Raw genomic sequence first — 24,755 nt, 5'->3', positions numbered from 1 at the left:
TTAGTGAATGGCACAGTCAAATTAAGCACACAAAATAGGTTGACATGTGAAGGTTGTTGGTAATGTTCAATCCCACATAGTATTGGAAATACTATTGGGAAGTGTATTTAAGGCTTGGATTTCTCATTTCCTTGTTGAGTGAAAGAGAACAAGGGGACTCTCGCGCGCCGCCGCCGCCGCCTTCTCGTGGTCGTGGTCGTGGTCGTGGGTGGCGTGGTCGTGGTCGTGGTCGTGGTCGTGGTCGTGGTCGTGGTCGTGGTGTGTCGTGGTCGTGGTCGTGGTCGTGGTCGTGGTCGTGGTCGTGGTAATACGTGTCTTCGACACGTCCGCGGATACTATCTTTTTAGAGAAAATTTTAAGAAACAAATGCAATACGAACAACTCTACTGCTTTTGAGATTTTCTTTTGCCGTTTTGCGATTCTTGGAATCGCATTGCGATTTCTCAATCGCGTTGCGATTCTTGGAATCGCGTTGCGATTTTCTCAATCGCGTTGCGATTATTGAAATCGCGTTGCGATTTTCTCAATCGCGTTGCGATTCTTCGAAGATCGCATTGCGATTCTTTGCCTCGCATTGCGATTCTTGGAAGATCGCGTTGCGATTTTCTTTTGACCGTTGCGATTTTCTTTTCAACGTTGCGATTTTCTAAATCGCGTTGCGATTTTGTTGGTTTTTGGCAAATCCAAAAAAGATGATTAAATCGTATTTATAGACATTTTTGGTCACTGAGACGATTTTCTCTAAATTTAATATGATACCCATTAATATTTTAAAATTCAATTAATTTTACAAACAAAAAAAGCCCAAACAAAAATACAAATTAAGTATCAACTTACAACTTATACTAATGAATTTTATGTGACTGTTGTTGTTATGGTTTATGTTCGTTCATTTGTGTTCGTTTACATTCTTTCGTTTATTGTGTTCGTTTACATCCGTTCGTTTATGTTCGTTTATTATTTAAATGAACGAACACGAAATAAGCTAAATTCTTTAACGAACGAACACGAACATGAATTTTGTTTGTTTATGTTCTTGTTCATTTATTTATTCGGTTATAGTTAATGAACGAACAAATATACCTCACTCATATTCGTTGGATTCGTTTACGAGCCTAATTCCTTGGATTATTTAACTGCATTTATTTGGCATCATACACTACGGTTTTTATTTTCTCTCTAACTGGGATTAAGTTTTTATACCTACTTTTTTTTTTTGCATTTATTAAGGAATTCATAAATTGGTAAAAGGCTTGCAGTTTGGGTTTTGAGACTGTAGGGTAGCAGTTGTTCTGTTGTTTGGTATTTTTCAAGAAGGAAACTGACTTGGTCTTTGTTTGGACTTTGAACCAAGCATGAATGTTTTTCTGAGAATAGAATCTACATTTCTCCGTTTGGTTAGTTCGGGAATTCTATTCTCGGTAATGTAAGATTACCAATAGTAGATTTTTTAGGGTATATTATCGGGAATGTCATTACATCCCTTCCTTAGGTATTGTTAGATTACCGGCGTTTTGGATTAAAATGCCCTTTTTTTTTCTTTCAAAAGTATTATTTTTCTGTCATTGAATAATAAAAATTCTACGAAGGTTAAATTAAAAATTTATCCTTAACTATTTTAGATTTACACAAAAGAATCTATAATTAAAATTTTATATGAAGTTCAGGGGTTAAAATAAATTTTACCCTTTCATTAAACCTTTTTATATTTTCAATTTTGTAAAAAAAAATTATAAATTTTATGAATTTAAATTTTTTAAAGAAAATATATAAATATTTTCCAACTTGTTAAAAAAACAAATATATAATAAGGACAATTTGGTCAAATATACATTCCAATAATCTTTTATTCGTTTAACCAAACAAGATAATCTTACATTCATGCTAAGCCAACCAAACACAAAATACAACATTCTCAGTAATTTTATTCTCTGGTAATCTTACATTTCCATTGGTAATCTTACATTCTCATTGGTAATCTTACATTCTCTGAACCAAACGCACCCTAAAAAATTTATAAGAGAAAAATAATGTTGGAATTTTGGTGTGGAATAGCCAAATCCTGAAATGACACCATTAAGCGTGTTTTTTCTTTTATATTTATTATGCAGAGAATACAGTGAAGCTGTGTTCATTACACTCCTTTGACGTCGTTGTTGTTCTTGCGTGTAGAACTAGAGTGCCAATTTCTTCTCAAGCTGCATCATGCAACTTTATTTTCAAAATGCGTCTTTGTTTATTCCTGAGAACATCTCTGTTCTTTTACGATTTGCAATGCTTAAAACCCACTTGATTTCACTGCAAGTTGCATGGAATTACTTGACACCATCTTGGTTTCCGGCAAAAGGTGTCAAAATACACTATCTGCACCAGCTAAAGTTTTCTCTGTTTTATATACAAATATAGTTATAAACCGCAATGAAATGATGTCTGCCCCACTCTGCTTTCAGTTACCCATCTTTAAAAAAAGATGTTGACTATTTTCAGGTTTGCGCATACCAATCCATTACATTTAGACGTGTTCCAGAGTGTGGGGCGATTTGAAGCTGAAGTGGTCGCTATGACAGCGGATCTACTTGGCAGTAAAGAGAAAGCCTTTGGAGGATAAGTATGTGGAAATATGACATCTGGAGGAACTGAGAGCATATGTTAGCTGTGGAAACATCTCGGGGTTACATGAAGATGTTACCTCATTCTTTCTTTAATTTTGCGTTCGATCGAATTCCCTTCGGTTGTGGATTTTAGCTGCTGCTTCCATAGGATACTAGTGGTGTATTGTGTATTACTTGTCTTCAAGTTAGAATCTATTTCGAAATTTAGCCTTTGTAGCGAGTTATTATCGAGACCGATATTCTTTCTTTTTTGATGCGATTGAACCGAGCCTTCATATCTGTGTCACTCTTCAACATGTACCGGTCGTCGATACCTTCCTCCAGGATTTGAGGAAAGCCGTACAAGCTGTAAGCATTTCCGTTTCCCTTTTACTTGAAAACACAAAGTCTTCTTCGTCGTCAATTAACGACCAAATAGTTCATCAGCCATCAGGGACATAATCTTGTTCACTGGTACTTTTTGTCTCAGGTGAAAGCAAATCCAGGGCCAATAAGCGGAGGCCTGGCACCCATATACGGTGCTGCAGGGAAGATGCCCCATCGAGGCATGGTTCAAGAATTGCTGGTAAATTACATGGATGGTACATGCTAATGTCCGATATATGCAATGCCAAGCTGGTCTAGGCTGATCTTAAGATCTGTAAGAGTGCATCCCGGATCCAAGGGCTACAAATAACTAGAGTTCGAGTCTCGGCCTATGATGTTATTTATTTATTTATTGTATTCTTATCTATTCAGCCAAAAGTTAATGTATTGTACTTAAACAGTACGTGCACTGTGAAAGTTGTGCAAATGATATTAAAAGAAGAATAGAGTGAACAGAAGGTAAAAACATAACTCCTTTTTTCTCTTGGGTTTTACATTTTAATTAATTATTTCTTTCCAATAATACAATTTGTTATTATAATCATAAAAAAAATCATTATGTAATGATATATACGGTTTCTATCTTTCGGGCAAAACTAGTTTTAGACTACTGAAGATAGAAAGATCGGTGTGTTCGGTTCATCTATGTTTACATTTAATGTATGTTCACTACGTGAGACTGAGCTTGCACGGTTGGAATTTCATTTTCTTCGTCTGATTGAGTAACCGAAGAATTTAGATTCTCCTGTTGTTGCCTGCGGCGGTGACGATGGAGGGCGGTCATTACTTTAACCATGACACAGATTGGCAGGATAATTCCGGCAGTCCGAAGCAATAACAACTATAAAACAAAAGAAGAGGTAAGTTTATACTCTGAAAGTAGAGAATTGTTCTTATGTTCTTCAAATACATGGAGGAAATGGCTTACCGTAGATAACGGGAAAGTGTAGTCGTCGCTTCCGTTTAGTACGGAAGGAAGAACATGTCGTAAAACCAGAAGAAGCATAAACTGCAGGCGAAAAGCACGATAAATTAGAAAATCTGTGTATTTCTCCTTCGAAATGGTATACGATGTCTGTGTTCCGCAGTTGTAAGAAGTCGAAACACAGTAAGACAAACTTACGATTATAGCAACGGTACGGTAACCTATCGAGCTTCTTGTCGTCGATGCTAAGTATTCATCGTAGCCAGAATCCAGTAAGCTATGATTGGTCGAGACCACTGCTATGACGCGAGGATTGTTCAACTCCCTCCTAGAAATCTGCCAGTTCCCCCTGATAAAATTTGTAGAGAAAAATGAAGCACTTTAAAATCTCTTAACCGAACCAGAGGTACTTAATACCTAAACAGCCATACTTTAAACATAAGTTACCTGAAATTCATCGGAATACGCCCGATATGAAACAAGGGAGGTGGTGCGGTGTAGCCTGGCTTAAATGCTGAAATGCAGAAGATTTATGATCACATAAGTTCGATCTAACGTAATGCAACAGATACAACTATACCGATAAAAAACTCGCATCCTATACCCTCGAACAAGTAACGAAATGTAAAATACTTAACCTGAAGGCATATTTCACAGGTAATGTTGCCCTTTTCATTGCACCATCTTGTATACATCTGCGATGAGCATACTGAAACAAAGAAAGAGGGTAAGTTGAAGAACAAAGAGTTATGCATCTTCAAAATCACCACGGAATTGGAACTGATGATATTCTAACTTCCAACCAGCAAAATCTACATAAAATTCATTCATCATTCACTGAAGACCGGAGACAAGTTATCATCGAGAGCTCAAGGTGCATATAGGTGCTAGAATCCTTGCATTACATGACGTGCAAGATGTTGCGAAAGTGCGAATTCGGGTGAAGTAAGGTTCTATATGTTTATACGTAAGGCTAAGATATATAATAAGAAGCTCTAAAGAGAGAACCAATTTATAGAACATGCAAAATTTTCACTTCTGTTTCGTAGCACTAAGCGAAAAGGCTAGTCGCATGCCGTGACAACACTGCAATCATTCACAGTGAAAGAATTGTTGGTTTTAAGTTTCTCTAACCTTCAAGCTGCCAGAACAAGAACAAGGGGTCTCCATGCTTGAATCTTCATCTTCATCCTGACATATCCGACACTCGACGATTTTCCCCGGGGTCGACGATTTCGGCTTCGGAGAAGGATTGAATACATTTGTGTCATCAAATGCAATGCTGTGGCATGCAAGGACCGGTTCGTGCTTTCGATTGCAGCTTCCAATGTGGATTCAGTCAACAACCTGTCCACTAGTAACACAAAATGATCCCCCATAGATGCACAGAAGAACACACAATAATAGTTTTGATAAGGTTGTCTTGTTTACTTCCTCCTGTGTGAAAAACTAAGAATCATTAGAAACAATTCAACAGCCAACTCATAGAAAAGCTGAGAGGAAAATTTCCCCAGAAAAAATGGTACAAAGTACAAACATTAAACCAAAAGGAAAAGGATTGAACGGAAATTAATGGTACAGCAACAACAGCTCAATATATTGAAGCACAGACTAATATAGAAGTTAAAACTTCAAATTTCTTTTTCAAAAAGTTCGAGTAGAGTAAAAAGCAAACGAATAGGCATGAACCCATTGAAGAAAATACATCCAAAAACACTCTAAAGTTAAACAAAATAAAGAAAAGGAAAGTACCCAGAGAAGCCAAAAAGAAAGGGTCCTTTACCAAGCATAAATCATGACAAAGAAAAGGGTGGGGGAAGGGGGAGGAAGAAACTTACAGGAAAGGGATCGTTTTTGTTCAAGCAAAGGAACCTCCTTTTCTTTCCTCCTCTGATTTTTTTTTTTGTGAAAATGAAGCTCTGGGTTTTCTGAGTAATGAGTGTATAGTTCAAATTCACAAAGTTTCTGGGTTTTAAAGTCTGGTGGCAGGAAGAAGAAGGTTCCTGAGATTAGCATCCCGCGTTTTCTAGTTAAACAACCCCTTGCTAGTCCTGGCGGCTTGGGCTCGATGCAGGTGACCAGGCATAGTCAAAGCAAATCTTATCTTTGACATCCACACAAATCAAATTTCATTTCATTTGATCTTAATTTAAAAATAAATAAACAAATGCTATTTTTTTTCTAGAAAATTTTGGGTCAAAAGAGATGAACCATACAGGCAGATAGGGTTGTTCAGTTTGGACAACACCCAGATAGTATTTGTTTTCAGACCGGCTAAATCGAATTACTTGTACATAATAGAAATAATTAATTACGTTTAAATTTATTAAAAATGAGTTTTGCAAGCCGATCCTCGTTAATTTAAAAGTTTAAGTATCAAATTTAATTTTCGAATTTTTTTTTTATAGCGCTACAGATCTAGTTAAAATCAGTTGGTGAGATAAGTTAAAAAGGCATTATGAAATTTTAAGATTAAATTTTGAAATTTCTAAAAGAATTTAAATTAAAAATCGGATTTAATCAAGAAGGGTAATTTGTTTGTTGCTCCTAGTGGATTCGACAGTAATAGGTCTAGAAATTTTTCGAAGTTGAATAAATATATATTAATAAATAATTTTTTCGTATAGAATAAACATGAAGATGGTCACAAAATGGATATACAAACATGGTGTCGTGAAACCTATTAAGTGATTTCGATGATGAAAGATCAGTGAACCTATTAAGTGATTTCGATGATGAAAAGGACGTTGATCTTTACAAAAAATTTAAGTGCAAGCAGTTATATTTATAGAATACATGTAATTACTAATTAAGAACAATTCTAAACAGATGTTATTTTTATCAACATCCCATACTAGGAATGGCAACGGGTCGGGTTCGGGGTGGGTTTTGCTCGCTCGTCCCCGAACCCGAAATGAATCCCCATCCCCAACCCCGACGGGTTTTTATCGGGCACCCTGTCGGAAATTTTTTTTGCCCTGTCCTCGAACCCGACCCGAATATATACCCAAACCCGAAAATATTTTATATATAATTAATAAAAATATATATATTATATATATAATTAATAAAATATTATATATATATAATCGGAGGCATTTCATAATTCGGGGGTCTCTTACGGAAGCTGCTCTCAACTGGTGGGGGTAGCCTACTATCTTACCTCCCCCTTACCCCATATATATTGGAAAAAGAACAGCCATTTTTTTTATAATCGGGGCGGGGCAGGGATACCTTGCCCCGAACCCGAACCCGACCCGAAAAAATCCCTGAAAAAAATTTCCGATACCCGACCCGATATCATTCAACCCGAACTTGACTGGGTTTCGAGTTTTCCGTTGGGTTCGGGTCATATTACCATCCCTATCCCATACTACTCTAAAAAATATGTATGTCATGAGAAAATGGGCCAAGAGAATGGGGAGCCGAACCACATTGTATGATTAGCCCAACGTAAACTTTGATGAACTATATGATGGGGCGGATTGCCTTTTGTAATTTTGGGGTACAAGGCTATTGGGCCTATGGGGCAAATATTTGAAGTGCCTTTCATTGATCATCAATGAATCCAAATTGGTCAAGCATTTGGGCGCAAGGTTTAGCCATGCCCGTCGAAGTCGTCCCGTTTTGCTGGAAATACACCGCAAACAAACTCCGGGACGTGTTGGAGGATTCCGGTTGCGTTGCTCGGCTGAGGAAGGATTGTAAAGGGAGCCATTTGTGAGTGATAGTGGGAATTACATCGTGGATTTGTATGTGGAAGAGATGGGGGATCTGAGGGTGGCGAGCGATGCTATTCTGAGGATTGCTGGTGCTGTTGAACATGGGATGTTTCTTGATATGGCTGCTTCTGTTATGTTGCTGGTGAGCTTGGAATCACCATAAAAGACGAGTAGGGTTTTACATTTCAATTCGTTCACGATAAAAGACGAGTAGGGTTTTTACATTTTCAATTCGTTCACGATAAGTTACTTCAGTTAGATTGTTAACTTTAAAGGTTTCCGCTTCATTTCAACATTAAAAATTAAATGGTTAATGAAATCTTTAAATAGATACTTAATCATCCTACATTAATAAAAAATAAATTCGTAGAAAAAATAAAATTTATATCATAAATTTTTTGGGGTAAAATATATAATAGTCCCTCGATTATAGATACTACTTTATTAAATCCTTCGATTATTAAAATGATCATTTGATTATAGAGTGTTGCTTTATTGAGTCCATCGACTATTAAAAATTACAAAACTGTCATTCGACTATTCATTATGTTCCAAATTCATCCTTCTTGTTAACAAAATTGATGGTAGTCTGAATTAAAAGTTAATATAATGACTAAAATATGACAGTTGTTTGAGATTTTAAGATCATATTTTATCATACGTAGTCAACATGTTAATATTCAGTTTAGATTTAAAAAGCAACAATCTATAATCGGAAGATCATTTTATAAATTTTAATAGTCAATAGACTTAATAAAGTAGTACCCTCTATATTTTTATTTGATTTAATCTAATAATTATTCTTCAATTTGAGTATTGCTTCTAGTAACTATATAATATATACTACAACATATTAAGACATAATCAAATACTTATTTTAAACGTTTAAGGTCCGTTTGGTAATGCTTTAAGCACTTTTAACCAAAAAGTTCGTGTTGACCGCAGAACTAATGTCGAACAGTTAAAAAAAAAATTGCGGTAGAAACGGTGGTTTCAAACTAACTGCAAAAACTAGAATTTTTAATTTTTTTCATTTTCAACTTCATGTTTGGAAGAAAATTATAATTTAGCTTATTATGCATGAGCTCCATATATTATGTATTTACATTTATTTAATAATATACTATCATCCTTAAAAAATAATTTTAATAATATAATACTATCATCCTTAAAAAATAATTTATTATTTGAATAAGTTATTTTAATTATTAAAATAAATAAAATTAATGATTTATATTAAAATATAATAGTGAGTTATATAAAATATTTTTATATAATGATATTTTTATTTGTATTTTATATTTTTATTATATTTTAAAATTGATATGATTAATATATATATATATAAGTGTAAATATAATTTAAATGTTATTTTTAATTTACAACATACGTTTATAATGGACATTTATCTTTTTTAAATGTATTTTTCACAATAATATTAAGGAGTTAAATTTTATTAAATTGCACTTTTGTATAACATTTTAAAGTTATATACATAACTTCAAAATCACTTTTCAAAAGCTATATCAAAGTTATATATACTATCACTTGTAATCATCATAAATTAATAAAAAAAGGTTAGTTAACCATTCTTCTTTTATTAAATTATTTGATCATTAACGTTTTATTTTTATGTAAAAAAAATCTCTCTATTAAAAAATTATAAGTGTAAATATTTAAAATATAGACATTTTTATTCTAAAATAAAATTTTTGGGATCAAAATATCTTAAAAAGAGAATAAAAGTTAAAATAACTGTAAAAAATTATCTTAAAAAGAACAGTTAAAAATCAAAATACATAAAATAAAAATAATTATTTAATTAACATTATAATAAACATTTGATTTTAAATTTTACATCCTTAATATTTATTATACTTAAATCGAAACTTCAAAAAATAATCATTTGGTTCATATAAAAGATGTAATTTGTATTAAGCAACATGAGTAAGTGTCGTTTGGATAGATAAACATATCAAATTTAAATGTATTAAGCAACATGAGTAAGTGTCGTTTGGATAGATAAACATATCAATTTAAAGAATCGTAAATTCATCCTAGCCAATTACGCATACATGAAGCAAAACTGCCGCCGTTGAAGTGGGCAAGCTAAACAGAAGAAGAACCCCCATTCCCAAAGCAACGCCGGGCCTCGTCTCCATCAGCTTCGATGCAAACTCCCACCGCTTCACAAACATCCAGTCGTACTCTCCCTCTTGTATTCTTTCTCCACCATCCAATGCGGCGGAGGCCCGTCACTTTCTCCGCCGTCTTCATCTCCTGATCCGCTTCCTCACACGATCATACTCTCGTCCACTGACTTCCCGTCGAAATCGTGACTGTACGGCTCATATCGTTTTCGACTTCTTGCTTTACGTTACCGTTTTGGTTTTTGAAGTCCGTTCTCCAGTATATCGGATTACCGCTGAACGGACTTGGCGGAAGAAGAGCTGAAGTTGAGGATTTACGAAGAGAGCCGATTGTTGCTTCCATGTTTCTTTTTCTTTTTTGGATGTTATCTGTCGAATGGAGATGGTAAAATGAATGGTACAATGGATTTGTGAAGATCGAGTATTTATAGAAGAAGATATGGCCGTTATTGAGGCAAAACGTGGAATTTTCGAGATTTATTTTCCCGGAATTTTCTTTTTTCCGAGAATATTACGTAACTTTGAAGATTCTTTAAAAAACTGGGAACTTACGTGGTATTGCACTTTCTGGGAGTAGGCGGCGGGCGATTGGATTGCACCGCGTATTTGCCAGAGGACCTTAATATAATGGGTAAACTATACTATACTCATTAAATTATGTTGAAATAGTATTTTGGTCATTAAAAATTTTAAAATTGTAAAATGGTAATTTCATTTTTTTAATATTTATAAAATGATAATTAAATCTTTATTAAATTATTATAAAATAATAATAAAATTTATCAAACTATGATAAAATACTCCTAACGAATCCAAACTCATGAGCTGAAAAAATACGAGGAAACAAATATTAACAGCTTAACCAAACGACCAATGTCATTACTTCCGACAAATGTGATTACTCATCATTTTCAAAATTTTAATAATATTTAAAGACTTTGCGTATGTAAGTCCGAGTCTGGACACGCAGGCTATTCAATATTCAATAAGTTTGAATCAGTCCACTGAATTTGCCCAAAAGAGTTAATTCGGTCTACTGAATGTGACGGAGAAATATTCAATCAACTTTAAGTCCTCTTGATCCTATTTTAAATCCGACGCACCTATCGTTAGGAATTTGCAGCAAAAAGTTAACATAGCATTATGCATTAGGAAACTAGATGTTCCTGGTTTCAGACATTCATTGGACAAAAGATGCCAAAGATACTGTAACTGTAGCAGATACGGTTCATATGGATATCATAAAGATCCATTACGGACGATCTATTTTACACGGAAAATACACCACTGATGTAAATGTAGCATAGACAATGCATGAGACCCTCCTTCATTGCAAAGCTATCTCCTTTACTAAGCACCTGTATGACATAAATCAATAAATAGTAGCACTTCTTATAACATCATTAATGCCTAAATTTTTACAAACCTTCTAGGACGAATGGTTCGATTTGGTCACCTGGAGGTGAGTCAACTTGCTCGTTTTGTTCTTCTTGTTTGATCGGAGGAGGTTGATCGGTTTCTAATAAAGGTTCAAGCTTTAGCTTTGGTTCGATTTCCTCGGATGCAGGCTCCTTAAGCTGCAGGTTTCGGTTTGTTTTTCTCAAGGAGGATGTAAGTGGTGCTATACCAAAACAACAAAATTCTAATTTGAGCAATAATTGTATCGCTTATAGGAGTTCCTCCCAGGGAGTATCGCTCGAGTGCCTGCATCAAGCAAGAAAAAGAATATTACGAGGAAAGCCTCGTGAGAATGCTTAACAAGAACTGAAAAATCTTATTGTAGACACCATTTGGCTAAAAGGAAAGTTCATGAGACTGCTTAACACCAATTATGCCATCTAGATTGGCCCTCCTATAAGTATTCCTAGTACTAAATGTTAACCACATTCCCCAATTTGAGGAAAGCATGTAGTTTTGTCGCTTTCTTTGCAGATTAATTTGTTCTAATCAACCTAAGAACTAGGAGGTCAGTTATTGTTTGAACATCATTTAATAATATCAGTTGTTCTACACTGTAAGAACCTGACTACTCTCATGCTAACTTTGGTTACATGCACCGGAATGCAGATTCGGATATTAGTAATGTTTATTTTCTCATTCTCAAACAGAACATTCATTTTCTTAGTTTTGTCTTGGTCTATGCCAGGCAGTCTTCTTTCAGTTTCAACTTGAAATTCAAATAGAGGGAAATATGCTCTCTAAATACCTGTTCTCCTGCCTGAATGTCAAAGGAATGCTGGCAGTCGAATTTAAGACCGGTAAATTCATTGACACAAAGCCCTTGAAAGGCCCTGAAAGCATGTAAACAAAGATGTGACTTACTTCCAAAAAGCACAAACAACTATGGTTTTGGTTTATCATCATCAAATATCAGATCTTAGTACTAATGCATTTACCATCTTATCAGGGAAGCACGGGGAATCCAACGGAAGATAATTGGTGTATTATCTGCATTTACGTAATACCCTCCAAACACGATGAAGACCGTCATAAGAGAGGGTCCCAAGGCCATTGCTGCTTCAGTTGTTGGGACCATGGCCCCTACTGTCAGACCCATTGCAGATGCAGCAAAAGACTCCACAGTCACAATTCCACAGAACTTTCCAAATCTAAAAAGTCAAACTTCAAGGTCAGTTCACCAAATCACCATGATAGAACTAACCTAATTAACTAACCTAATTATCTCCTAACTAATCATAAACCAAAATCTGTGTTTTTATGCACATTGATAAAAATACTAACGATAATTGTTTGTGTTTTTCTTCAGATTCTTCAGAAAAGGAGAAAACGGTAAGCAATTACTTCAACAAAACATGACATTTGTAGATTTCGTGCAACATACTATGTCTAGTGTAAATACATAAGGGTAAACCACACCCGTGGTCACCGACTGTGGGTACGTTTTTTTCATTACCCTACCACAACTAATCGTTTTTCTTTTATTGTCATAGCAGTTAACTAATTGACGGGAAGATGATTTGGCTGTTTATAAAATTGGTATAATACTAGATTTCGCCCTTAAACTTTACACGTTGTAACAATTTGTTCCTAAAGGTTATGGGCTAAATCTATAATTATACCAATTTTATAAACAGTCACATCATATTCCTATCAATTAGTTAACGAGAAACTTACTCATAGTTGGTAACTACGGCTGTAGTTTACCCATAATATAAAGAGCTTCATTATGGAAGACTATGAAAAAGACCTGGACACGGTTGGATGAAGGCCAGCCATGGGATACAGCAAAGTCCCAAACATTAGGAAATGCAGCTCCCACAGGTATCTCAGCTATCAATTTGGAAAGAAGATAAGGTCCCAATGCATAAGATCCCTTGGCATGTTCCCTGTCTACAATTGCACGTTCCTTGGGAAAACACACCCACAGTCTTTGTGAGAGCTGCCATTGCAGTGTTTATTGCAGTAACCTAACACAAGGCATATGATAACCAACAGTGTTAAGGAACTTTAATACTTATGTCACTTAAGAATCAAATAAACATCATTGATTGCTTGAGACCAGTTGCTCTTCAAGAATGATACATAATTGAATATGCTGCCTTTAGGATATGAAAACACCATATACTTTGTAGAAAAACAAAGAATCAATTTTCAGGAAGGGTCATTGTTAATTGGTTGGGAGGAGTTAGTGTGGTCTCAAGAGTGCCTTTGAGCTACGGTACCATGGGGAGGATGAAAGTCCCGCAAAACCAGCAAAAGTTTGAAAGTAGCCAGATTTTTCATTAGATGAACTACCCTCCGGAGTTGAAGAACATATTCTGAGAATCGTAAAAACCTAACAACCATTTTGATTGAGGGTACATAATCCAAATGGTTCATTTCCTTCATCAGATGCAACAATTTCTGCGTGCGTCAAAAAAAAAATCCTCCACAATACCTTCCACCCCTAATTGCTCTACACCAACTTCCCCCCCCCCAAAAAAAAAAAAAACTTGAAATATCCATTTCGGTCCACTTTCTTATAAAAGACATGAGTCAGAGCCTAAAGTAGGATCAAAGAGACTTCATATACTGCAAAAATGCATGGTTGCAATTTTAACACAAAAAGAAAGCAAGAATTTCAAGGAAACTGAAGGCTTCATACCTGAAGCAACCCATTCTATCTTGTATGGACGTTTGAGATCTTCCCATTCTCCAGAAAACAGACCCAAATATTATAGCTGACGCAACTGACATTCTAGCTCTAACTTTATTTGTGGTCCATCACGAGAAGCCTGGTTAACCATTTTGTCAATCGACAAAAAGGAACAGAAGTTAGGATCATTCGAATACATGCACTGGTACAGGTACACACAGCTACCCAATGCAAAAGAAACAAAGAAATTAGTAACCTTTAACTCACAAAAGAAGACTAATATGTTACAATGATTTTATTGATTTTAGGCTCTCTTTTATTCTTACTCTAGCTTCAAGGAAGGAGTAAAGCATTGGATGTTGATTAAATGGAAATTAAACAGCATTAGAATGATTAGCCTAGTGGGTAAATGAAGCAGTTAAATATCAGAAAAATGGAGTACCAGAATTTCTTAATCAAACCAAAGAACGGAAAGGAGAGATTATTCCTATATTCTATCATGTCTTTAAACTGTAAAGATAGCTAAAAACTAAAACAAGCATAAAATTTATACTAAATAGTAGAAAAACAAACTTGCATCCATGCACGTTTTAGAAGCAACCAGAACTGTCTCCACCAACCCCCTTCCTCTTAGCAGTAATTTTCCTGCTGAACTTCATGCCATGCTTAGGGACAGTCTTTCCAGTAAGTGAAGTAGCATAAAGAACTGCTGATGTGTTGAGAATGCTTCAACAAGAGCATCAATTTTTTTTCTGAGAAGAGTAGACACTATCAGCGGAACTGTAGTCAATGGATATAAGATCAGCCAAAAATTCAGCAGGATTTGCATGATCTGGGCACTGGTACCTGTTGATTAACCAAATATCAAGCATAAGTCTCATAATTTCAGATTCTGGTACATTGTTGTTAGATAATTTCATCTAGAAACAGAGCTTGAAAAACAGTCGATTATTTATTAAAGCAAACAAAAGCAGAAGAAAATAACCAGTTCATGATCCTCAAAAGTCTTTCAAACATGAAGTCAATGAAACAATAATATACATATGATGTGTGTGGAGAATATGTGTAGATCATTCGCTTTCCTAAACAAAATGAAAAAATATACAAGATAATGTACAAAACAATGCATCAGTATCAGACATTATAGTATAATGGTAAATGATGAGGCTATAGCAATATTATCTTTTTCCCCGTACTACCAAGCTTTAAGAAGACAGATGTGGAAACATGCAGCTATATTTCAAGCATAATGCGAGTGCTAGTGTTACATTAGAAACCTCATACAGCGTACAAGTATATCGACGCTAATCAGGATTCCTAGCAAGAAAACTCGATGGATAATTTTCGTCCTAAATCCAACCATGTACCTTTTAGAGGTTAAATATTGTTAAACAAAAGATATTACATGTCGCAGGTTTTGGCAGGCATCTTCCAATAACAAGACACAGTCAATGAAAATCACTCAATCCAAATAAAAAAAATTAAGACTAAACAAAGAACCATGGTATGCAGGCAGGCAGTGCATTCCATAACTAACAGGAGCCAAGTTTGATTACAACCCAAATCTGGAGAAGTATTCCAGTGGCTGATCATGTGCAGGGCCAGCATAAACAAGTGTGCCCTCTGTTAGCAACACGATGTCGTCAAATTTGTCATACACAGAGCCTCTAGGTTGAGTATTGAGCAAATTACAGTATGACCCATCTTGTGCAAGTAGGCGGAGTGTTTCCATTACTTGCTCAGCTTGGAAAGCATCAAGTCCTGAATGCAGCAGAAGAAATTGGAAGATCAAAGTCAAACATGGAAAAAATATTAATGACCATACACTAATTGCAGCGGGGAGGAGAAAAAAAATATATACTCTGCTTAACCTAAATATGGATAATCAAGACCTATCTAGATGGGCAGTTGTGGTCATTCCTAGGTAGATGAAGCAGAGAAATTAAGCTAGCAAGAAACTATTCCAAATAGTAAAGGCACACCTTTACACCAAATTATATTTCAGGTGCCAGCTAAAAGGTCCTCTCTTAATCTCCATTATACAGTTCAGTTTGTAATGATTAGATTACCAATGCATAAGATAACATACCATGGGTACAAAAATGACTGCTTATGCAGTTTCTGCATAACTTGTGCTCTTAACTGTACTCTATCCAATGGACTACAAGACTACGATTCAAATCTGCATTCAATACTCATTGTGGAGGTTGTCTATAATGTCACTTGCATCTAAATACTGCCTCATGTCCCACTATGCAGGTAGTTGAGGATTATCCAGCCTTAATTGTCAAATGTACAGCTAGAGAGTATATAAGCACCAGTCACCCCTGTTTGATACCGTAGCCGATCTCTGATTAAGCATGCATACAATTCAAATGATAAGAATTTCATTTTAACTTCCAATTTGCTTAAGAATGTTATTTAGCCACTTCAAAGTTGCAGTTTGAGCTTCTTTCTGAAATCATGTCCATTGTATTTGACTGAAATCTCTCAACAAATCAGGACCATCTGACAGTTTAAAGCACATTCTTGTTTTATAATGATGATTAATCCTCAAAGGCAAACCTAGATACCTGCTCCAGTAGCAAGACATACATTTATTCTATGAGAAAGGTTCAATTGATTGAATTGGACATGACATGACTATATGTGAAGTTAAATTTTGTTTTGTTTGCGAGCTATAAATGGTATAAATTCTATGAAGAACCTCATAGAAATGTATCACTCTTCACTACATTTTGTACTTTGCACCTCACACACGCTCTATCAATTCTTGTTAGGTGTATAACAAATAAAAAAATCATGAAGTACGGAAAAGGCAATTGATCAACCATAGATATTATCACGATAGATGGATTTTAATAAAGCATTACTAGGTTAACTAGGAAGAGTGAGATCAACCCTCATAGACAAACCCTGAATATCTGCTCAATCAGTAAATTATTCTTTTTATATTGTTGTTGTACAATAAATATTATAACTAATTGATTTGGGCATGGCATGATATGTAAAATTGGATTTTCTCTTGTTCATCCACTTTCCTATAAATGGCAGATATTTAATGAAGAACTTCTGAAAATTATTACTCTTAGCTACATTCTTTCCTTTGCACCTCAGGTGTCTAACATACATTACCTGAGGATAGCAAATCGTTAATCAAGTATAGACTAATCATGATGGATGGTTCATGTTAAGATTGAAAGACCACATAGAAGTAGTGAGATCAAAGGTAACAAGGAAAAAAATGAGTTATCAAGAGCAATCTTACAATAAGAACTAGATATGCTTAATTGTGCATACCAGTTGTGGGTTCATCAGCAAATATGACAGACGGGCTTGCAATCAGTTCACAACCTAATGACAAGCGTTTCTTTTCACCACCACTGATCCCACGAACTTTGGCATCACCATAATTGAATCGGCAGAGCTGACCTTTTGGAGAATGAATAAAAATAACACCCAGAAAGAAGATCAATATCAGGATAAAAATGTTAATGATAGATGATTGAGTATAACTTGAGCAATCCTTTTTTACGTCTTTTGTATTAACCCAAAAGAAAAGATCATACAATTTGTTATAAATGGTAGTAGTGTAGCAAATTCTTTCCAGCGGAGACCAAATTTATATATCGCTTTGTAAAGCAAACGTCAGCTAAGACAGTGAAAGTAATCTGTTTCCAAGCCTCACAAGTTCATATGTCTCCAGCATAAGGAAATCAAGTTATTCTTACCAAGCCTAGTTTAAGTAAGAGCTTGTTCACATATTCCTCTCTCTTCAACAGAAGATATCTCTGGAAGTTGAAGTTCTGCAGAAAAAGATAGTGTTTCTCGAACTGTCACTGTGAGAAGAAAAGATCCTCCTGTCGAACATAAGCAAATCTACAAGAACCAGAAACAGTCTTATAGATGCAATCAATTTCAGATATAAAGTACACTAAAAATGATTTCAAAGTTAATAATGTCGTTACTTGTAAGCTTTATTTGAACTAGGCTTCCCATTGAACTCCAAAAGACCTGACAACTGTAACCGCGGCGATGCCAAAATCTGACCAGCCAAAACGTTTAAGAGAGTGGTTTTTCCTGATCCTGATGGTCCCATTATGGCGAGTAATCTTCCAGGTTTTGCCTCTCCACTCACATTTTTAAGCAGAAACCGAACCTATCATAAAATAAATACAGTATTTTATACCTAAAAGACAAGAAATCCTACCATTTTCAATTTCAATTCTGAGCTCAAATATGTATTCAATTTCCTTCCATTTCCTCAGAAACCATGCAAAACGCAATGATAATAAAAGAATTAAAAACACAGGAAATTTGTTACTACTATTTACTTACTGATTTTGAGCGTCTATCTGAGAGAGAACAGTTTATGTTCCTCCAAGTTATAGTGACCGGAAAAACTTTTCCAGCTGACGGCGGAGCATCATCTCCATCTCCCATCGACGGATAGTCCTCGCTGTTTTCATCGCAGGTTTCATCTTCCGGCGAGATAGCTGGGCCAGGCCCGGAGAACAAGCGAATCAAGAGCGCCGCGGCCATGGCGGTCAAAATCTGGCCCACGCCGTTCCCACCAATACCGGCTACATGGCCCACCTTCTCGGCGCCAACGCCATAAATTTTTTTATTATAGTTTTAAAATTTCCAATATATTTATTTTCTTCTTCGTTTGTGTCGCTCTGCTGAAGCAGCAAAAGAAAGCAAGCAGGAGATGGGAGCGAATGGTGTTCCAAACAGTTTTAATTACTGACGTTCAATGTCGTTTTTCATGTGCAGTAATTAGTGATTGAACGAAATCTCTTAGCAAACAAAACGTGTCCATTTTTGTGATAAGGCAATCCTTAGTTTGAAAAAAAAATCTTATTTTTAGTTTTGGGTTTTGACAAAATAACAAGGGTAAATATAACTTTTGGTGCCTAATATTGGCATTTGTGTGCAATTCGGTACCTAAACTTTTCTTGATGGTTAAGCTAGGTATCTATTTTTTACTTATATAAGGTAATATCTTTTTCAGGATGGAAACAATCAATAAAATAAGTAATTAATAAAAAAATTCATATTTTCAGGGCGGGCTTACTCACACTAAACTGTGACTTCGCCACTGTGAACAGGGAAGGTAAACAGGGTAAGTGTGGTTTTTTTTTCCTCTCATTTTCATATTTTACCTAATATTTTGTATCCATCATCTATCCACTACTTAAAATTTGCAAACTTATATTCATTCATTCGGGTATATTCTCAAATAGGGATGGCAAACGGGTACGTTTCGTGGATTCCGCACCGCATCCGCTCCAATTGGAGCGGGGATGGGTATAATTTTAGCGGGTAGTGGACGATTGTGGATTTATAAAGTGGTACCCGTCGTGGGTGGTGGGCGGGTAATGGGTTTGAGACATTACCCGCCCGCATCCGCCCGCCCCACATCGCCGCCCAGCTAAATATTTATTAAATTTTGGACCATTATAAATTTAGATGTAATTTTAGAGACTAATTTATAAATTTTAATATGTATAATATAATAACATATAATTTAACCAAATATTAAGGATATTTAGTCTTTAATCTGGTCTTTAATTAGGGAATATTCGATTATTTGATTAAACCCATAATCCCACTAACCACGTCACTTTCCATATTCTTTAGCCCATGATGCCCATCCAAACAAATTAGCCGTACTATATGCATTAACATCAAAAGCAACAGTTTCCATGTTCTTTAGCCCCTCAAAACCCATATTAGACGCACTATGAGCATTAACATCGAAAGCAACTCAACAATCTAGCTCTGCGACTACATGCTCCCTACAATTTGTCTCAATAACATTCGTAGAGCCACTCTGACAAATTGAAGCATACGTTGCTACCCCATCACGAACTGTCTGGGAACCAACTCCAACATCCCATTAGTTTGCTGTCAGGCAGGTCTAGATGGATATGTCGCTAGTGGGTGTGGTGATGGATTTGAAAATGTACCCGTGTGGGGGGTGTGGATTTGAAAATTTGTACCCATCATGGGGGGGGGGCGGGTGGTGAATTGAAAAATATTAGGTGGGTATGGGGATGGAGGAGGGGGGTATCCGCACCCGACCCGCCCGTTTGCCATCCCTATTCTCAAATCATTCTACACTACTACATAACTAGATATTCATCATCTATCTCATACCCTAACATTTGATTATATTACAAGTCATATAATAAAATCTTAAATTTATAGAATAATCTTTAAATTTATTCAAATTCGTAATTGTTTAAAATATAGTTGATAGTTCATAAGCAAGGTAGGTAAGATATCAAACTAATCACTTACTTTCCATAATCCGCTGTGGATATAATTTTTTATATCTACACTCGTTTATTATCTCTAGTAAACTTATATTTATCTTCACCAGGGTGTAAAACGAGTCGAGTGGAGCTCGAGTATTGCTGAGCTCGACTCGATTCGAAAACTCGCGAGCTTAAAATTTTCATGCTCGACTCGAACTCGAAATCTTGAATTGAAGCTCGTGAGTTGTTCGAAAATGCTCGAAATTAAAAAAAATTCTTAAAACTTAACTCAATTAAAGCCTCAAACTCGAACATGGACCTTAAATATATGAAAATCTTATTGTACTTAAAAAATAATATATAAATGTTATATTATTAGTAATTTATTGTAAAAAAAATAATATGTTAATATATTATATTTTCGAGCTGCTCACGAGCTTTTCGAGTCGAATATCAAATAGATTGTTTCGACTCGTTAAAAACTCGAGTCGAGTCCATTCGATCGAGTATTTATTAAACCTTAATCGAATCGATTTTGAATAGCTCAAGATCTGTCTCGTCTCATTTACAACACTAATTAAAATAAATATAATACAAAATCTATAAAATTTATTTGATATCATCCGTACGTATGAATCTTATTTCGCCGAAGGTACAATCGTCCATGTGCGAATGACTTACGACTTACGAGGTTAACCTTGACGGAAGCGCGTGATATCACGCGTATGAAGCTGGTATAAGGAAATTTAATTAATTTGGTAACTAAGCATTTAGGTGAATTAAAATTGATCTAATTATTAAAATCACATCAAATGAAAAAGAAATTGAAATATCATAACCCAATCAGCTCTTCGGTATCAGCTCTTCGGTATCAGCTCCTAACATTTAATTTTATCAATCAAACTGAAAATTAAAGAATAAAATAAGGAGAGCTTTAATAATTTTATTGACGTTGGTTCAAGAGTTTATGACCAATAATGGTGTTGAGTCTTATGAAATCAAAGATGGTGAACTACCCATTTCCTAAACATATTCAAAGTCCAGATTCCTCCTTTGAATCTTGATAATCAATACTCAATACCCCTTGTGCCAAAAATTCAAGATTGAATCAAAAACTTACTGAAAAGCACAATTTTCTGAAGTCAAATAATTTTATTTTGCTATGGGAGCTGAAAAGAAATGGTTTTTCACTCTCTTTTCAATAACAGTGTTCTCCATTCTACTTCTATTACTTTACTCGATCTCTGCTTTCAGCTCCCCTAGACCTTTCCCTTCACCTGTTCATCATGGCCTTCACTATCCACCGGCTTTGGGTACTATTTATTTGGTGGAAAAGGCGATAAAGATCGGATCTTTAGGCTTTTGCTTGCTGTTTATCATCCAGGAATCGATACTTGTTGCAACTTGGAGCTGACGCCTCTGATGTGGAAAGGTATAGCTTGGCTTTGGCTTTGAAATCTGTGCCTGCTATTAGGAGCTTTGAGAATGTGGATGTTATAGGGAAGCCTGATAGGTTTTCTTCTATGGGTTTACACATATTGCCGCCACGTTGCATGCTGCTGCTATGTTGATGAAGCTTGATCGTGGCTGGGATTGGTTTATTGCTCTGAGTGCTTTGGACTATCCCTTGGTTACTCAGGATGGTAAGCAGCTTCAGTTCGTTTGTTCCTTTGTTTTTGGACTTGCATTGTTTTCTTTTGTATGTAGTATCTTAGAGAATCGAGGTTTTTGATTTGGAGAAATTACAAGCTCTTAATTTGGTTGGAATTACTTGAAATTTCAATGATTTGCACTGGTTCGGTATAGAAAGTTTAGTGCATTGTTTTCGAGCTTAGACCTTGGAGTGTTTCTTACTGTCTAAAATTTGGATATGATTCAGGAATGTCGTACACTATTGAAGGAAAATTGTCGATTTTGAACATGTTTCGGACTAGTTTCTAGTTCGATTTAAGTTATGATTCCAAGAATTCTTTTGCCATTACTTGTTGTCAAGTTATTATTTTACTTAAAATGTAGGCTTTATAGCTGACTAAAGAAATTTTCCCGGATGAAAGCATGCATTCGCCTACTTAGCAATCTATACTTTGAGGCGGTTTTAATTATGCTGAAATAAAAACTTAGAAAGCTCTCAAGCGGATGGCAAATTTGATTGTGCATACTCGCTCAATATCAATTCGGAGCTTAATGGTTAAATAGTATGTTATATATGTCGTATGAATGTCTGGAGCAGATCTATATTGATGATTCATGAGGTTTCTGTCCCACATTTCTGTTTTGGGGTCTAATCTGCAGAGATTTGGTGAAACATCTAATCTAGTGATGGGAAGCAACTTTTGGACCAAATTTCCGCATGTTAGAATATGTTATATCGTTAGAGCAATGATGCATCCCCTATGTTTGCTTCCAAGGCTTGTTTTAGAGACGGCCCGGCATTTTTATTGGTGCATCAGTTCTGCGACGACTATTTGTTGTTTTACCTATGAAGTTAGATCCTTTAGCTAATACACTTTGGATGAAGTGCCAATATTCTCATACCATTACAACCCGAGGCCACTGAAAATCATATCCTTTGCTTTTCTGGCCGGAACTTCTATAGAGACCTTACTGATACTGATTTCTCTGCAAGGTGCTCTGCGTCCAAAGTTCTCGCTGCTATCGGGCTTCTGCTCAATTATTAAAAGATTGTTTGGTCGTTAGTATTTGTTATGTATTTTAAGGCTTAGTAAGCTAGAAGAAAGAAAATGGCTTATTGTGGTGAGATGAATCTCGTAACATACTAATGAATATTGTGGTGCAGAGTCTGGACACAGTTACACTTTGCAACTAGACAGCTCAGGATGAAACCGATATCCGGAATCTTGTTTTAGACGTAATTAATCTCTGTTTATTTTTACTTCAATGTAGATAGGTTGTATTGAAATACTGAATAACATTTCTGCTACCGAGAAGATTTGGACGGAATGAAATGGAAAATACTAAAGATTAGTTCCTAATGCTACCAGGTTATAAAGGTCTCTATCCATAGTATTCCCCATTATTTGTTTCTCCGGAGCTCAATATAAAATTACCAATGAGGCAAGGTGCCCACCTACCCGTGCTCGTCGTTTGCTTGCGCACTATGCGTATTTTCCCTCATCATGCTACCTTTCACCTATGCTTCTATTTTTCTTAATTGTATCTACTATCTAACCCTTCTTTTTTTGTTGGTTTTGTTTCGTATCTCAGATTTGTCCTACGTGTTCTCCTCGGTTAGAAGGACCTCAATTTCCTTGATCATACTAGTGACGTTGGGTGGAAAGTGTAGGCAAAACCCTTTTATGAAATCTATAGGTCCTTCAGCTGCACATGAAAAATTAAATCTAAATTGTATCGGTTCTGTTTTATGCAGAGAACAACGGATCGAGCCTATTGTGGTTGACCCAGGGCTTTACCTAGCTAGGAGGACCAAAATTTTCATGCTACGCAGAAACGACCAATGCCGGAGGCTTTTAAAGTATTCACAGGCAAAGTTTACAGTCTATATTGTTGCTTAAACTTTTATCTGAAACTAATATATACATACATACATATACATGATTTCGTTTCTCTAGCGATGCTACTCTCATCTGCAGTTTGGTACTGAATTGCAGGTTCCCCGTGGGTTGTGTTAAGCAGATCCTTTCTGCAATTTTGTCTTTTGGGTGGGATAATCTACCCCGAACCCTTCTGATGTATTCAGCAATGTTATGTCATCTGAAGAAAGTTATTTTCATTCTGTCATTTGCAATTCCCCGGAGTTCAAGAACACTACTGTAAACGGCGATTTAAGATATATGATCTGGGACAGTCCCCCGAAGACCGAACCCCACTTTCTCGACATTTCTGATTATGATCAAATGGCTTTGAGCGGAGCAGCATTTGCAAGACCATTTCAAAGGGATGATCCTCTGTTGGACATGGTTGACAAAAAATCCTCAAGCGCGGGCGAAACCGAGCTGCCCCAGGGGCATGGTGTACTGGCCGGCAAAGCTGGTGGGTAGATCCTTGCTCACAATGGGGTGATGTAAATGTCTTGAAGCCCGGACCTCAAGCAAAGAAGTTCGAGGAAACTATGATAAACCTTCTTGACGACTGGAATTCGCAATCTAATCAGTGCACATGAAGGGGTGTGAACTGCTGACTCAAAGGCGATTATCTCGGAGACTCGGTGCATTGAACTTTCATCCGAATACATACATTATTTGGTCTGAATGCCTTTCTCCGGGGGGGGGGATTTTGTATGATATATGATATTTGAGGGGGAAACAAGGAATTTTCCATTGAACATTTTGAGGAAGAAATCATTGTCGTTCGTGAATATTATAAATAGTTAAAAGCTATAGAGAAACACGCTTTAGAATGTCACAATCAACTTGCCGTAGAGGGATCAGTATGCCATTTCGTCATCAATTGTTTTACTCATAAAATAAAAGTGGTATAGAACAACCATTAATATCTTATATTACATAGGAAAAGAAGACGAAAGAGTAATATTTACCGCCGGGAAATCAGACACGCACAGCTGGAAACCGTCGGCTTCACTCGTTTTCTAGTTAGTTGCCGTCGTTTGACTACGTCAAGGATATATTTTAGTTGGGTTAAC

General features: G+C 35.9%; 1 protein-coding gene, 1 long non-coding RNA gene and 2 pseudogenes across 2 annotated transcripts; 1 reads left to right on the top strand and 3 right to left on the bottom strand.

Moving 5' to 3' along the window:
* Positions 1-3,545: 3,545 nt before the first annotated feature.
* Positions 3,546-4,343, bottom strand: LOC120211344. The gene is made up of 4 exons (XM_039209899.1): positions 4,321-4,343; positions 4,102-4,252; positions 3,907-3,987; positions 3,546-3,819 (listed from the first exon to the last, which is right to left on the bottom strand). Exons 1-4 carry the CDS (start codon positions 4,341-4,343, stop codon positions 3,634-3,636), a joined length of 441 nt encoding a protein of 146 aa, XP_039065830.1. The 3' UTR covers positions 3,546-3,633.
* Positions 4,344-4,349: 6 nt separating this feature from the next.
* On the bottom strand, positions 4,350-5,278 carry LOC120211249. Its single transcript, XR_005524587.1, has 3 exons — positions 5,038-5,278; positions 4,542-4,612; positions 4,350-4,417 (listed from the first exon to the last, which is right to left on the bottom strand). It is a non-coding gene; the product is annotated as an uncharacterized LOC120211249 (long non-coding RNA).
* Positions 5,279-10,938: 5,660 nt separating this feature from the next.
* On the bottom strand, positions 10,939-18,503 carry LOC120211343 (annotated as a pseudogene).
* Positions 18,504-21,266: 2,763 nt separating this feature from the next.
* On the top strand, positions 21,267-24,428 carry LOC120211524 (annotated as a pseudogene).
* Positions 24,429-24,755: the final 327 nt, after the last annotated feature.

This window comes from Hibiscus syriacus, unplaced genomic scaffold (assembly GCF_006381635.1).
Source record: "Hibiscus syriacus cultivar Baekdansim isolate YM2019G1 unplaced genomic scaffold, ASM638163v2 tig00109972_pilon, whole genome shotgun sequence".
NCBI lineage: Eukaryota > Viridiplantae > Streptophyta > Magnoliopsida > Malvales > Malvaceae > Hibiscus > Hibiscus syriacus.
This window is presented reverse-complemented; position numbering and strand designations above follow the sequence as displayed.